Genomic DNA, 13,218 nt, shown 5'->3' on the forward strand with positions numbered 1-13,218 from the left:
CTGTACTGTAGCTAGAAGGGATACAGCTACAGGAAACCAACAATAAATATTATTTTGTACCAATTAGATTGCGTTTTTATTCAAGTCTACACCTACCCCAACCCTAAACCTACTCTTACAGTAATGCAGATACTTTAAACATCTTTGTTTAGCATGTGCACATGCGCAGTAAACCCGAGTAGGAAAATCTGACAGGTAGGATAAAATATCGGCACACTGGTTCATAAGAAAGCAACCCAAGAAAGCATATATTATTTATGAAAACTGTTGGATTTAGCGTATGGGACTCCAGGGCACCTTGGGAAGCTGGAAGTAGGGCAAAGTCTGTGAACCCTACTTTCTGTGAGAGTATTAAAATCTTTCATTTTAAATAATAATAAATATTTAATATTAATCTTAAAATCTTTCAAATCTTTCTTCATTATATAGTTGCAGCTTACATAAGAATGTATTTCTTTGTTTTTCCTGCATTTGTAATGCCAAGATCTATAGTGGTACCACTAGAGACATTATCTGAAAATAAATGACTATTAATATGGTCATGAACTCATTTTTGACAGTGCATGATCCTAATAAAAAGTTTATCTGTGTACTATAGTTTTATTATGGTACTTCTAATGATATTACGATTGCAATTATGTAAAACAATGTGTTTTTTGTTAATAAAAAATAGACTTGGTCAATGAAATTAAAAACCTTGTTTTTGATGTCAGTATTGCTGAATTTAATACATTCATTCCTTGTATTTCAGGATGGTAACTTACCATGCTTAAACACCCAATGAATGAATTTGGTGAATGTGTGTAGCTCCTCATGAATTCATGAATATGTTTAGTCTATTTCCTCAAAATAAAAACAACAACAACATTTTGTATATATGGTAAATGTTTTTTTATGTATTTATATTTTATTTCTACTCTGTGATGAGAAGTTAGTGTATTAGTGTTACAACTTTTACAGTACTTAAGTTTGACAACTGGATGACACTTATGTTAAATGCACTTAAAAATGCAACCAATGTCTAAAGAAGCTAAAGAAAGACAAGTCACGTGTAATATAAAATATAATCCAATTAGACAGATAAAGTTAACAAAAATGTGTTAATTCTCAAAATATATTGCTACAATTTCTATCATGTGGTTTTTAATTAGTAATGGATTTCAATTCATAATTATATCAAATCACAGCCTTATATAGTATAATGTGCATAAATTACAATAGAAAACCAACAATGGCTATTTCTAATCATAATCTAGTCGTGCAGAAGAAGCCTTTCCATCTCACGTAGAGGTCCATAAGTGGACATTTACTCACATGAACCAAGCCTCAGACAGCGTTATCAGAAACACAATAACTGTGGTTACATACAGAAAGAAGAAGATCAGATTGATTATTGATACCACTCTGGTCCAGCTCAGGGATTTCTTCTTTAGTTGGTTCTGATGAGTAGCAGAAGCCTGAAACTCCATGAGGATCTGCTTCAGAACGTCCAGCGCATACAGCTGCTCCTCGTGACGGTCTGTAACTGAGTCCGCAGGGCCCTTAGTGTCCTTCACAGCATCTGTGAGAGGAATCATAGAAACTTAAGAGATACCAAGAACCACTTTCTGTTTAAGGGCTCATAATGGAATAAAATGGATTTACATGTTTCCCTGTCTGCACCTGTTTTTTTATTAGAATTAACTATAAAACTATAAAACTAATAAGCTTAAACCCCTCGTATTCAGATGTTGGGTAAATGTTTACCAGAAAGAGCAGATGAGCTTTGCGTTGGTCTTTCTGCATCTGTCTGATTTGCTTTAGCCATCAGAAAATTCATAAGAATGGTCTCCAGAACGCTGATGCCAATCAGAGTGAAAATGACCACACAATAAACCCCTGTGAAAACCAACAAAAGATACAAATATAAATAGCAATAAAATATGTGTATGAAGCAATCGAATTTCAAAAATCAAATTGTATTTATTTCATTCAACAGACAAGAAAAAATTAAAAGTTGCAAATAATTACATATACTATCATTGTTAATTGTTATTTCTAAACTTTTTGTTTTATAAAAAAAAAAAAATACTAAAACACTGAACGACATAGTTGTTATAAATGTCAAATACATTAAAAGAGGGGTAAGAAGCCTCCTAAATCGACACGGATTTCAGTTTTTATTGATATTTACTTTGTTATGTGCCATTTATGTTTTAAAAGTGTCATTCATGTTAAATACTAAATCAGTTTTTTTTTTTGGGGGGGGGGGACTATTTAGTTGAATTTTTGAGTAGCCAATGACAAACAAATAGAATCTGAAAGGTGCAATTCATCTATGACTTAAATATAGGCATATGAATACATACATTTAAAACATTTCAAGATATGTCACACTAGCAACAGTATGAATGCCAATTTATTGGTTTTACACAATAACTAAGATGTCTGAAATGTACATCTAATTCATGGAGACGTTAAATTATAACACCATTAATTACAATAGTATTGCATTTAAATATAATAACACTATTAACTTCTGTGCCAACTCTGGACAGCCCATCTTACCCCCAAGGCATTTTTTTACTTCCACGTAAAAACTATAACTTTTTCTCCATAAACCCCAAAACGTGTCCACAAATCCCTCATTAACAAACAAACACAGAATACTTTGATGTTCAGCATAATACAATGTCACTGCCAGCTGACTAAATCTAAATCTCAAAATGGATTGTGAAGTGCAGTAAATGATGAGCACAACTCTCACCAATCAGGGGGATATCACTGGCAGTAGAGGGCAGCATGTCTTGAAGAAGCAGCAGTAACACAGAAATAGCCAGAAGCAGAGTTACTTTAAAACCCAACTTTTCTCCTCCACTTGAATCGATGAAGAAGGAGGCCAAATCCAGAATAAGGAAGTAAAATACCGGCATTAGAAAGTTAATGACATACAGTAACGGCCTCCTCTTCATGGTGATCTGCAAGAAAGAAGGGAAACTACTTCTACTTTTTTTGTTCGTTCTATTAATGGTGGTCACAACATCTGATCCCAGTATCTCAGCTGTGCTGCTGTACAATCAGATGTGCAATTACTGAAAAGCTTGTTTTCTGATTTAGAAGTACAATGTACTGTAGAGTACTTTTTCATCTATGGAGAGAGTTTTAACACAAGCATGACTCTGAGCAGGATGGATGGGATGTTCACTCTGTACCGTATATATCAGCTGATCCTTTTGTTCTCCTAGAGAAGAGACATTGGCGTTAGACATGTTGATACTGAGGAATTCCCATTCTCCCTGAGTCTGAAAGGCCTGCTTGGAGCTGAGGGTCAGGAATGATGCGCCAGAGAATGGACGGATTATGAGCTCCTCGTCTGAGAAAAGACAACAACACGACATTACAGTGACTGAATGTCCAGCAGGTGAAATATGAGTTGAGCTTGTGCACCAAGAGGCATATTTAGTCCACATTCATGATGGTTTTGATCTTTACAATCTGAAGTGCAATGTTGCTCTTCCTGTCATTAAGGGGGGGGGGGGGGGGGCGAAATGCTATTTCATGCATACTGAGTTTTTTACACTGTTAAAGAGTTGGATTCCCATGCTAAACATGGACAAAGTTTCAAAAATTAAGTTGTACATTTGAAGGAGTATTTCTGTTACAAAAATACTCCTTCCGGTTTGTCACAAGTTTCAGAAAGTTTTTTCCGAGTATGGCTCTGTGTGACGTTAGATGGAGCGGAATTTCCTTATATGGGTCCTGAGGCACTTCTGCCGGAAGAGCGCACGCTCCCGTATAGCAGAGCAGAGACATTTACTGATCAGAGCGAGAGCGTCGCGAAATATCACAAAGGAAGTGTGTTTTTGGTTGCGAAGGCAAGACAACCCTGCACAGATTACCAAAAAAAAACAGCATTAAGGGACCAGTGGATGGAGTTTATTTTTACAGAGCATCAACGGAGTTGTGCAAGTGTTTTTGTTTGTTCCCTGCATTTCGAAGATGCTTGTTTTACAAACAAGGCCCAGTTTGACGCCAGATTTGCACATCGTTTATTTCTTAAGGATGATGCAGTCCCAACGAAAAAGGGTCACGATCGTGTGTTGGAACCGCAGGCGGTGAGTAAAACTGCTTCAAATATCTCTGTGTTGTTAACTTAGCTATCAGTGCGTAAGCACATCAAGTAAACTACGCGATGTTGTCATCAAACTGCACTTTCCACATGTACAGCTTAAAAAAAAAAAAAGGACGACAAAGTGGAACTTAGTCATTTTCCAAAACTGCTAAGCAAATATATACAGTTTCAGTACACACCACATAGAGACGTCCTGCTGTAGTCATTGCTGATGCTGCTCTTGTTAAATTTCAGCCTCTGGATCTGATTCTGGATCATAAATATACACTGAATCTGACTGTTAGCCATGGTTTGTTTTGGTTGGTTTTTTCCTCACGGTGTCACAGCTTCCAAACGCTATCAAAGCAAAAGCCTACTGGCGCTCGTGATTCTTTAGCTCCGCCCACACGTCACGCCCTCCAGCGGCTCGTGTTTTTCCGGGAAAAATCGGTACAGACTATCTTTCTCTTATGAATATAATAAAACTAAAGACTTTTTGGAGTTATGAAGGATGCAGTACTACTCTATATGTACACAAGATTAACAGGATATTGAGTGAAAACGAACATTTCACCCCCCCCCTTAAAATTCAAATACAAATACAGCATCTTGTGGGTGTGAATAATTAATTTTCACTTTCATGAACTGAATTATTCAGGTCTGAATTTTGCCCAACCCTGATCGACCCTGATTTCGGAGTTTCAAATGTACTTGAATGGATTGGAGACTGGAGGGTAAAAGTGCAGATTTGGATGTCGAAGGGAAATCGGTGCAGGTTCATCTTGCAGGCCGTGGTCACAGCAAAAGTGTTAGATGCCACAATAATGCCTTCACACATCAACTGGACATACGGATTCTCCTTTGTTGCAAACTCAGTCTTGATGCTGAATAGACAAAACAAATAACAGAAGTCAACTATGCAGGGATGGTTTACATCAAAACATTCATGTCATTCAAAACTAATAAGACTTTTATTCATTCATTCAAATGTAAACATATTTTAAGATTTCTGTCCCTCCACTGAAACTTCAAATCAGTCAAAAGTTTCACACCTTTACATAGTTTATCTAGAAACCTGTAAAGATATCCATATATTTTCGGACTGGTACCTTTTCCCTAAATGTTTTCAGAATACAAAGAACCCCTCCTCATATGAACTCTTTCCATAGTTTTCTACAAGTAACAAATCAATCTAAATTTACACTACATTAAAGAATGCCATTTTCAGACCTTTCAGTGATGATGATGTCCGGAGACCAAACCATTTCCTTTTTAACTGGACATATTTTGATTCCACAAAAGTCCACTGGGTTCCAATTCGTGAACTCACTGAACCAACCCTGAAAAGTTATTTACATTTAGTCATTTAGCAGACGCTACAAATGAGGACAATGGAAGCAATCAAAACAACAAAAGAGGAATGGTATACAAGTGCTATAACAAGTCTCAGTTAGCTTAAAAGAAGTACACATAGCAAGGGCTTTTAAATAATATAATAACTAAAAAGAAAAAGAATAGAGCAAGCTAGTGTTAAAGGTATTTTTTATAACTGTATATGTAAATGAAAGGAAAATAGAATACAAAAAGATTAGAAAGGTAGTTCGATTTTTTAAAGAATAGAATTAGAAAAGTGAGTGTTAAAGTTAGAGGGTCAAATAAAGATGTAAGAGATGTGTTTTAAGCCGATTCTTGAAGATGGCTAAGGACCACTGCTCGGATTGAGTTGGGGAGGTCATTACTGTCATGCTGTCTGGTCTCTGTTTCTCTGGGTGTCCACTAGTGGGCTCACTTCCCCTTAGGCACCTCACCGTAGGCACTACAAATTCCCACTAGCCTTGTCCCTTCATCACAGTAATTGCACTCCTGTTAATTGCACCAGGTGTCTTCACTCATTAGTCATTAGCCTCCCTATATTAACCAGTCCTTTTCTGTTGTCTGCATGGAGTCCTTTCCTTCCGTTTCATTTCGTACCCAGTCTTCTTGTCTTCCGAGATTCCTCGCATTCCGAGTTCCTGTTCCTGTTCCCTCCCTGTTCCTTTCCTGTTTGTTATTTTCTGGTTTTGACCCTGGCTTGTTGGATAACGATTTGTATTACCCTAAATAAAAGAACATACTGCTATTGGATATCTCTTTTCCTGTGTTTCACTGGGTCACGATCGTCACAGAAGGACTCCATCTACTAAGATGCAGCGGTATGTTTTCTTTGATGTTTCCTCCCCAGCCACCGACCTTCCAGAGTCAGTGCTAGTCACAGTTGACACTCCGTAGTCAAGTCAAGTCCCCGGTGAAATTCATGGACAAGGGCAAGTCACCAATGATCTTCATGGGCAAAGTCCAGTCACCAGTATTCTTCATGAACAAAGTCAAGTCACCAATGATCTTCATGGGCAAAGTCCAGTCACCAGTATTCTTCATGAACAAAGTCAAGTCACCATTGATGTTCGTGGGCAAAGTCAAGTCACCAGTATTCTTCATGAACAAAGTCAAGTCACCATTGATGTTCGTGGGCAAAGTCAAGTCACCAGTATTCTTCATGAACAAAGTCAAGTCACCAGTGTTCTTCATGGGCAAGGTCAAGTCACCGACTATCTTCATGGGCAAAGGCAAGTCACCATTGATCTTCATGAACAAATGCAAGTTACCAATGATCTTCATGAACAAATGCAAGTCACCAATGATCTTCATGAACAAATGATAGTCACTAATGATCTTAATGAGCAGTCAGGCCACCAATAATCTTCATGAGCAGAGTCAAGTAAGCATTGATCTTCTGGAATCCAGTCTAAACACCATGGGATTACCAGAGTCTCTCCACGTCTCTGTGGTATTACCAGAGCCTCCCCACGTCTCTGCTGAACTAACAGAGCCTCTCCACAACCTCTGCTGAACTACTAGAGCCTCTCCTCGGCTCGGCTGAACAACCAGAGTCTCTCCTCGCCTCTGTGGAACTTCCAGAGCCTTGTCACGTCTCAGCCGAATGCTCTGAGCGCTCGACTGATCCTGTCGTGGCCACAGAGGCTACCCTTAATTTGTTCATGTTCTCTGTTTCAGACTTGCCTAACCAGACTTGCTCTCCTGTGTCATTGATCCCACTGTGGTAGTCTTCTGCGCCGCCCTGGTGAGCTTCTGTCTCGACCACACGGGTAGTGGTCTTCTGCTCCGCCCTGGTGGGCTTCACGTTATGCACTTTCTGGACTTGTGTTTTGTTGTTGTTTTATTTTTGTTTCTCTTCTGTCTGTTTCCATCTATGGACCTGGCCCTCCATCCCTCCCCCTGATCCTCCACTGGTCCACCTCCCTCCTAGGTTCCTTGTCTATGTCTTTCTCTCTGTTTCCCTCTAAGGACCTGGCCCTCCGTCCCTCCCCCTGATCCTCTGCCGGTCTACCTTCCTCCTGGGCTCCTTGTTTTTGTGTTTGCACTTCTTGTCTCTGTTTCCCCATTTTACCTGGTCCTCTTGTCTCTGTTTCCCCATTTTACATGGTCCTCTTCTCTCTGTTTCCCCATTTTACCTGGCCCTCTGTCCCTCCCCCTGGTCCTCCACCGCTCCACCTCCCTCCTGGTCTCTTTGTTTCTTTGGTCTCTTCTTGGGTTTGGGTGGAGCATCTGGTAGATGCTCCGTGGAGGAGGGGGTAATGTCACACTGTCTGGACTCCCCTGGATGGCTCACTTACACTTAGGCACCTCACCGTAGGCACTACAAATTCCCACTAGCCTTGTCCCTTCATCACAGTAATTGCACCAGGTGTCTTCACTCATTAGTCATTAGCCTCCCTATATTAACCAGTTTTTTCCTGTTGTCTGCATGGAGTCCTTTCCTTCTGTTTCATTTCATACCCAGTCTTCTCGTCTTCCGAGATTCCTTCATTCCAAGTTCCTGTTCCTTTTCCTGTTTCCTTCCTGTTCCTTCCCTGTTTGTTATTTTTTGGATTGTTTCTGGTTTTGACCCTGGCTTGTTGGATAACGATTTGGATTACCCTAAATAAAAGAACATACTGCTATTGGATATCTCTTTCCCTGTGTTTCACTGGGTCACGATCATCACAATTACACCAGGAGGGAACATTTAATTTAAAAGTCTGTAAAAGTAACTTTGTGTTTCTTTGGGATGGCACAATCAAGCAACATTCACTTGCAGAACGAAAGCTTCTAGAGGGCACATAAGTCTGAAGTAATGAATTTAGGTAAATGGGTGCAGAGCCAGTGGTTGTTTTGTAGGCAAATATCAATGCCTTGAATTTTAATGCGAGCAGCTATTGGTAGCCAGTGCAAATTGATAAATAGAGGTGTGACATGTTTCCTTTTTGGCTCATTAAAATTGATCTTGCTGCCGTGTTCTGGATTAATTGTAAAGGTTTGATAGAACTGGCTGGAAGACCTGCCAAGAGAGCACTGCAACAGTCCAGCCTGGACAGAACAAGAGCTTGAACAAGGAGTTGTGCAGCATGTTCTGAAAGAAAGGGCCTGATCTTCTTAAAGGGGGGGTGAAATGCTCGTTTTCACTCAATATCCTGTTAATCTTGAGTACCTATAGAGTAGTACTGCATCGTTCATAACTCGAAAAAGTGACCCTTTTTCGTTGGGATTGCATCATCTTTAAGAAATAAACGATACCATATAAGTAATTCCGCTTCATATAACGTCACACAGAGCCATACTCAGAAAAAAACTTTCCGAAACTTGTGACAAACCGGAAGGAGTATTTTCGAAACAGAAATACTCCTTCAAACTTACAACTTAATTTTTGAAACTTTGTCCATGTTTAGCATGGGAGTAGTTAATATACTGTAGCTTCTGTCATGATGATTTATGACTTTGACCTTTGACCTTTTGACAGGTTGAACTTCCGGTAACCTTATGATGGATGGGCGGAACTTTCCGACTTCAAGGGTTAACCTATGACCTTTCCAAGCATCGATCATGTGCTTTTGACAGAAAGTTTTACCCTATTGACCTAGTTAGTTCTAAATCATGGTTTTGACGGCTAGTTTAAACGTAAGATGAAAGACTCCCCACACATCGATCATGCGGTTTTGACAGAAAGTTTTACCCTATTCACCTGTTAGTTCTAAATTAAAATGGTATATGAAAGACTCCTCACGCATCGATCATGTGGTTTTGACAGAAAGTTTTACCCTATTGACCTGTTAGTTCTAAATTAAAATGGTATATGAAAGACTCCTCACGCATCGATCATGTGGTTTTGACAGAAAGTTTTACCCTATTGACCGTTAGTTTGTTTGAAGTGTGTGCCAGTTGTTTGAACTCTGTGTCAGTTAGCTTGTTTGAAGTTTATCACAGTTATACGGTTATGTGTGTGTGTGTGTGTGTGTGTGGTTATAAGGCTTCTCCCCCTCCCATTACATTTATGAGCGGTGTATAAATGGGGTCGGTGTGTTCTACATTTATATATATATATATATATATATATATATATATATATATATATATATATATATATATATATATATATTTATATATATATATATATATATATTTATAAAACATTCTATAATTTATATAATTCTAAAAAATAATTAAAGGTTGAAAAACATTTCAGTTATATAATTTATATAATCTAAAACACATTTTAGTTATTTCACATTTATATATAAAACATTCTATAATTTATATAATGTAAAGCGATTTAACCAAGGCTGAAAAAACATTCTGTTCTTTTAAAAAAGGTTATAAATTAAACTGTATAAAAAATATACTGAAACCGACTGTTTCAGATAAACAAGATCCAATGTTTATTTTTTATTTTTTTTAGAGAGCAGAAAGGAGGTATTTTCACATCGCCTTCCTGACCTGCAAGTATTCACAGCGTCTGTGTTTGCACGCCACAGTGCACACTCGTCGGAATTTACTACAAAATCATAATATCTTCAAAGCCATTTTTTTATTAAAACTAACGTATCTCACGCGGGAGTACCATGTTTTTGACAGTTTTCTGACGGTTCACCTATGAATTACGGTGGGCGAGCGGCTAGCATCTCTCGTACCCCTCTCTCTCTCCCTCTCTCTCCCTCTAATGCCTGTGTACACACATTCGTCTCCAAGTCTTATTTTCTTCTTTTAATGAATATAAACACATTATACATTCACAAACAATATAAAACAAAACATGTACATTAGTTTTGTTCATCACTAAAAATATACATTTTACCAGGATCGGGGAAAAAATATATAATTGAACAGAATGAAGAATATGGTCTATTGAGGAACCCGGACGTGTCATTGACACAATTCAGTTAAATTCATTTCACATTATTTGTTGCAAGACATTTTCTATATTATATTTAAAACCTTTTATATCCATCTTTATATCATATCTTTTTCAAAAAGCTGTTTAATTATTTATTTTAACCATACACCTACAGTACCACCATACAATAAAATGCTGCATGCACGTACACTTTTAAGCGATCTGAATTATGACTAGCCTATAAATTTCATCATAAGCCACACGTACCTTGTTATATCACTATAATATCCACGGCGCTATACAAATTTGTATTCTGATAAACCATATAAACAAGCGGACATACGCGTGGACATATCAAGTTAAAAAGAGACTTATCTCTATTTTAAACAATATTAAATTATATATGACGGCATGTTACTAAACCGGAACATACATTTTAAACAAGTATTCATCGTTTTTATAAAACACATCGCAGTAACAGACATGTTACTAAACCAAAACAAATAATTTTATCATACATTTTTTTTAATCATGTATTCAATCAATACTTATACAACATATACAAACACATTTTAAACATATTTTAAACAAAAACTAATCATAAACGCAGCCTTCTCAAAATTACAGACATGTACAATCATGCTGATCACATATTATGGGATATTCAGACTTTTAGCCACTAATACGTTTTAGGATAATGAAAAACACCAACGTCTGAGGGCTGCCAAAATATCTCCAGTCCCCCAAAACCCACTCAGACTCCAGGGGTTAAAGAATATGAAAATAAATAATTATATAATGACATCGGGCTACTAAAGCAATTCATTAAACAAAAAAAAGGTATTCAACATTTAAGTTAATCAAACTTATAAAACACACCATACTATTCTTTTTTTTTAAAAGATAACTTATTTTAAATGTGATAGCATAGTATATATACAATAAACATTTCTGATGATACATATAAAAAATTATCCCTTACAGTTTTAGACCGGTGAGAGATGTCCCAACATGAATGAAATATCCCCAAAATAAAATGATACGACTTAAAAAATAAAATAAAAATGATTAAATCATAAACAGAATCTCACAGGTCCTCGTAGTGAAATGTATGTGAGACCCGAGGGGCTGCTTCACACACACCCCGCGCAGGCGAGGGTGGAGTTCCAGACCGCATGATCAAAGTGTACATTAGAATGGATAGAATGGTGTACATAGAATGGTGTACATTATTTCAAAGCTAACATTAATGTAATGTTTTTTAATAATCAGTACCCCCCGGTACATCTGATGTCCGTTGATTCTTAATTCAACAAAATGATGATATATATTACCTAAAATATTTTATATTTTTATATAATATTATATAATAAACAATTATTTATATCATATTATATCATACATCATATATATGATTATATTATATTAGATGCGTCATGCATTAATCACTTTAGATTCTTTAAAGTTCTTATTTTTAGCACCATCTTCAAAGTTTTCATACCATCTCTCTCTCTCTCTCTCTCTCTCTCTCTCTCTCTCTCTCTCTCTCCCTCACACCCACACACACACACACACACACACACAAACACACACACACACACACACACTCTCTCCCCCCTCTCTCTCTCACACACACACACACACTCTCTCTCTCTCTCTCTCTCTCTCTCTATCCCTCTCTCTCTCTCACACACACACACACACACACACACACTCTCTCTCTCCCTTTCCCTCTCTCTCTCTCTCTCTCTCACACACACACACACACACACACACAATGAAACATGAAGCCAAAGTCTTTCTGTATGTTTTAAAAATATAAAATATTGATTTTGCTTTAAATCTATGCTGAGGAGCTCGTTTGTTTGTCACAGTATAGACTGTGAAGTTTAGATGAAGTTGCTTTATCTTTTAGAAGAAAGACCCTCGATCGTATTCAACCATTAAAGATGGTTCAGGAAAGACCCACGCGTCCTAGAGATGTAATTTATGTGCGTTGCTACGGTCGTAAACCTTTCACATATCTACGGTACTTTCAGACACAGAGCAGGAAAGACATTTGCAGGCCCTCTGCTTAGCCGTCCCAAAATACCTCCATTTAAAAGCAAAAATATTAAAATGACCGCCTGTACATCTAACAGGCTGTAGTTCTATTTTATATGTTTTGTATTAAAAGTACTTACTTTTGTATTTAAATCCTTATTTAAAACAATATATTTAACCGACAGTATCCCCCCAACGTGTGTTTTCCATCAGTTGTTTGCCCTTCAGCCTTATTACGTAGTGCTTTTCCTTTAGCCTACTGTGAGATCCCTTTACAATAGTGTAATGAAAGTTAACTTTTCTTAAAGTTTATAGTTGTATTTTACTGTATCCCCATCCTTCTATCCTGTAGATTGTATGCGTACTGTAAAATAACAAATATACATCTTGCTTAAAGTCACTAAAATAATTACACCTACAATTTGAAATGTGTTTAAACACATTGTGTGTCACTAAAGCAAGGCACACCGTCTATCGTCTTATTTTTTTAAATAACCGATGACCGTCATCGTCTCTTCATATAATTTATCCACCCGAGTGCTTTTCTCACACGAGTAGAAAACTCTTTCTCTTTTGGATGTGTTTGGCAGAAACATAATTTCTACATCAGAATTTTTTTTAAATGTACGCTAAACTTTTCTCATTCGACAGAAATACTATTTTCAAATTATTTACGCGGCCTATAACACTCGGTGTAAATGTTCTTACCTAGAACAGAAAACATACACTTTGACTGTTTTGTAGATGCCAACAGATCATGTCAAGGGTGTTTCACTAAGAATCACAATGTTTTGTAAATGACATTTTTCTTACACCTCGATATTTAGCCGTATCAAGATTTTGGAGGTCCGTTCACAATTTGTTTGCCGGATCCTACGTT

At 37.3% G+C, this 13,218-nt stretch overlaps 1 protein-coding gene across 6 annotated transcripts in view; it reads right to left on the bottom strand.

The window, feature by feature from the left end:
- Positions 1–890: 890 nt before the first annotated feature.
- Positions 891–13,218, bottom strand: part of LOC113052575 (5-hydroxytryptamine receptor 3A) — a 40,252-nt gene continuing 27,924 nt past the window's right edge. For all 6 annotated transcript variants that reach the window (XM_026216974.1, XM_026216973.1, XM_026216971.1 and 3 more), the window contains 6 exons: positions 5,321–5,430; positions 4,802–4,974; positions 3,192–3,352; positions 2,747–2,957; positions 1,747–1,878; positions 891–1,561 (listed from right to left, as the gene is read on the bottom strand). In XM_026216974.1, the coding sequence (XP_026072759.1) occupies positions 1,311–1,561; positions 1,747–1,878; positions 2,747–2,957; positions 3,192–3,352; positions 4,802–4,974; positions 5,321–5,430 (1,038 nt within the window). In that variant the 3' untranslated portion in view covers positions 891–1,310. The remainder of the gene's footprint in view (positions 1,562–1,746; positions 1,879–2,746; positions 2,958–3,191; positions 3,353–4,801; positions 4,975–5,320; positions 5,431–13,218) is intronic.

Source organism: Carassius auratus, chromosome 3 (genome assembly GCF_003368295.1).
Source record: "Carassius auratus strain Wakin chromosome 3, ASM336829v1, whole genome shotgun sequence".
NCBI lineage: Eukaryota > Metazoa > Chordata > Actinopteri > Cypriniformes > Cyprinidae > Carassius > Carassius auratus.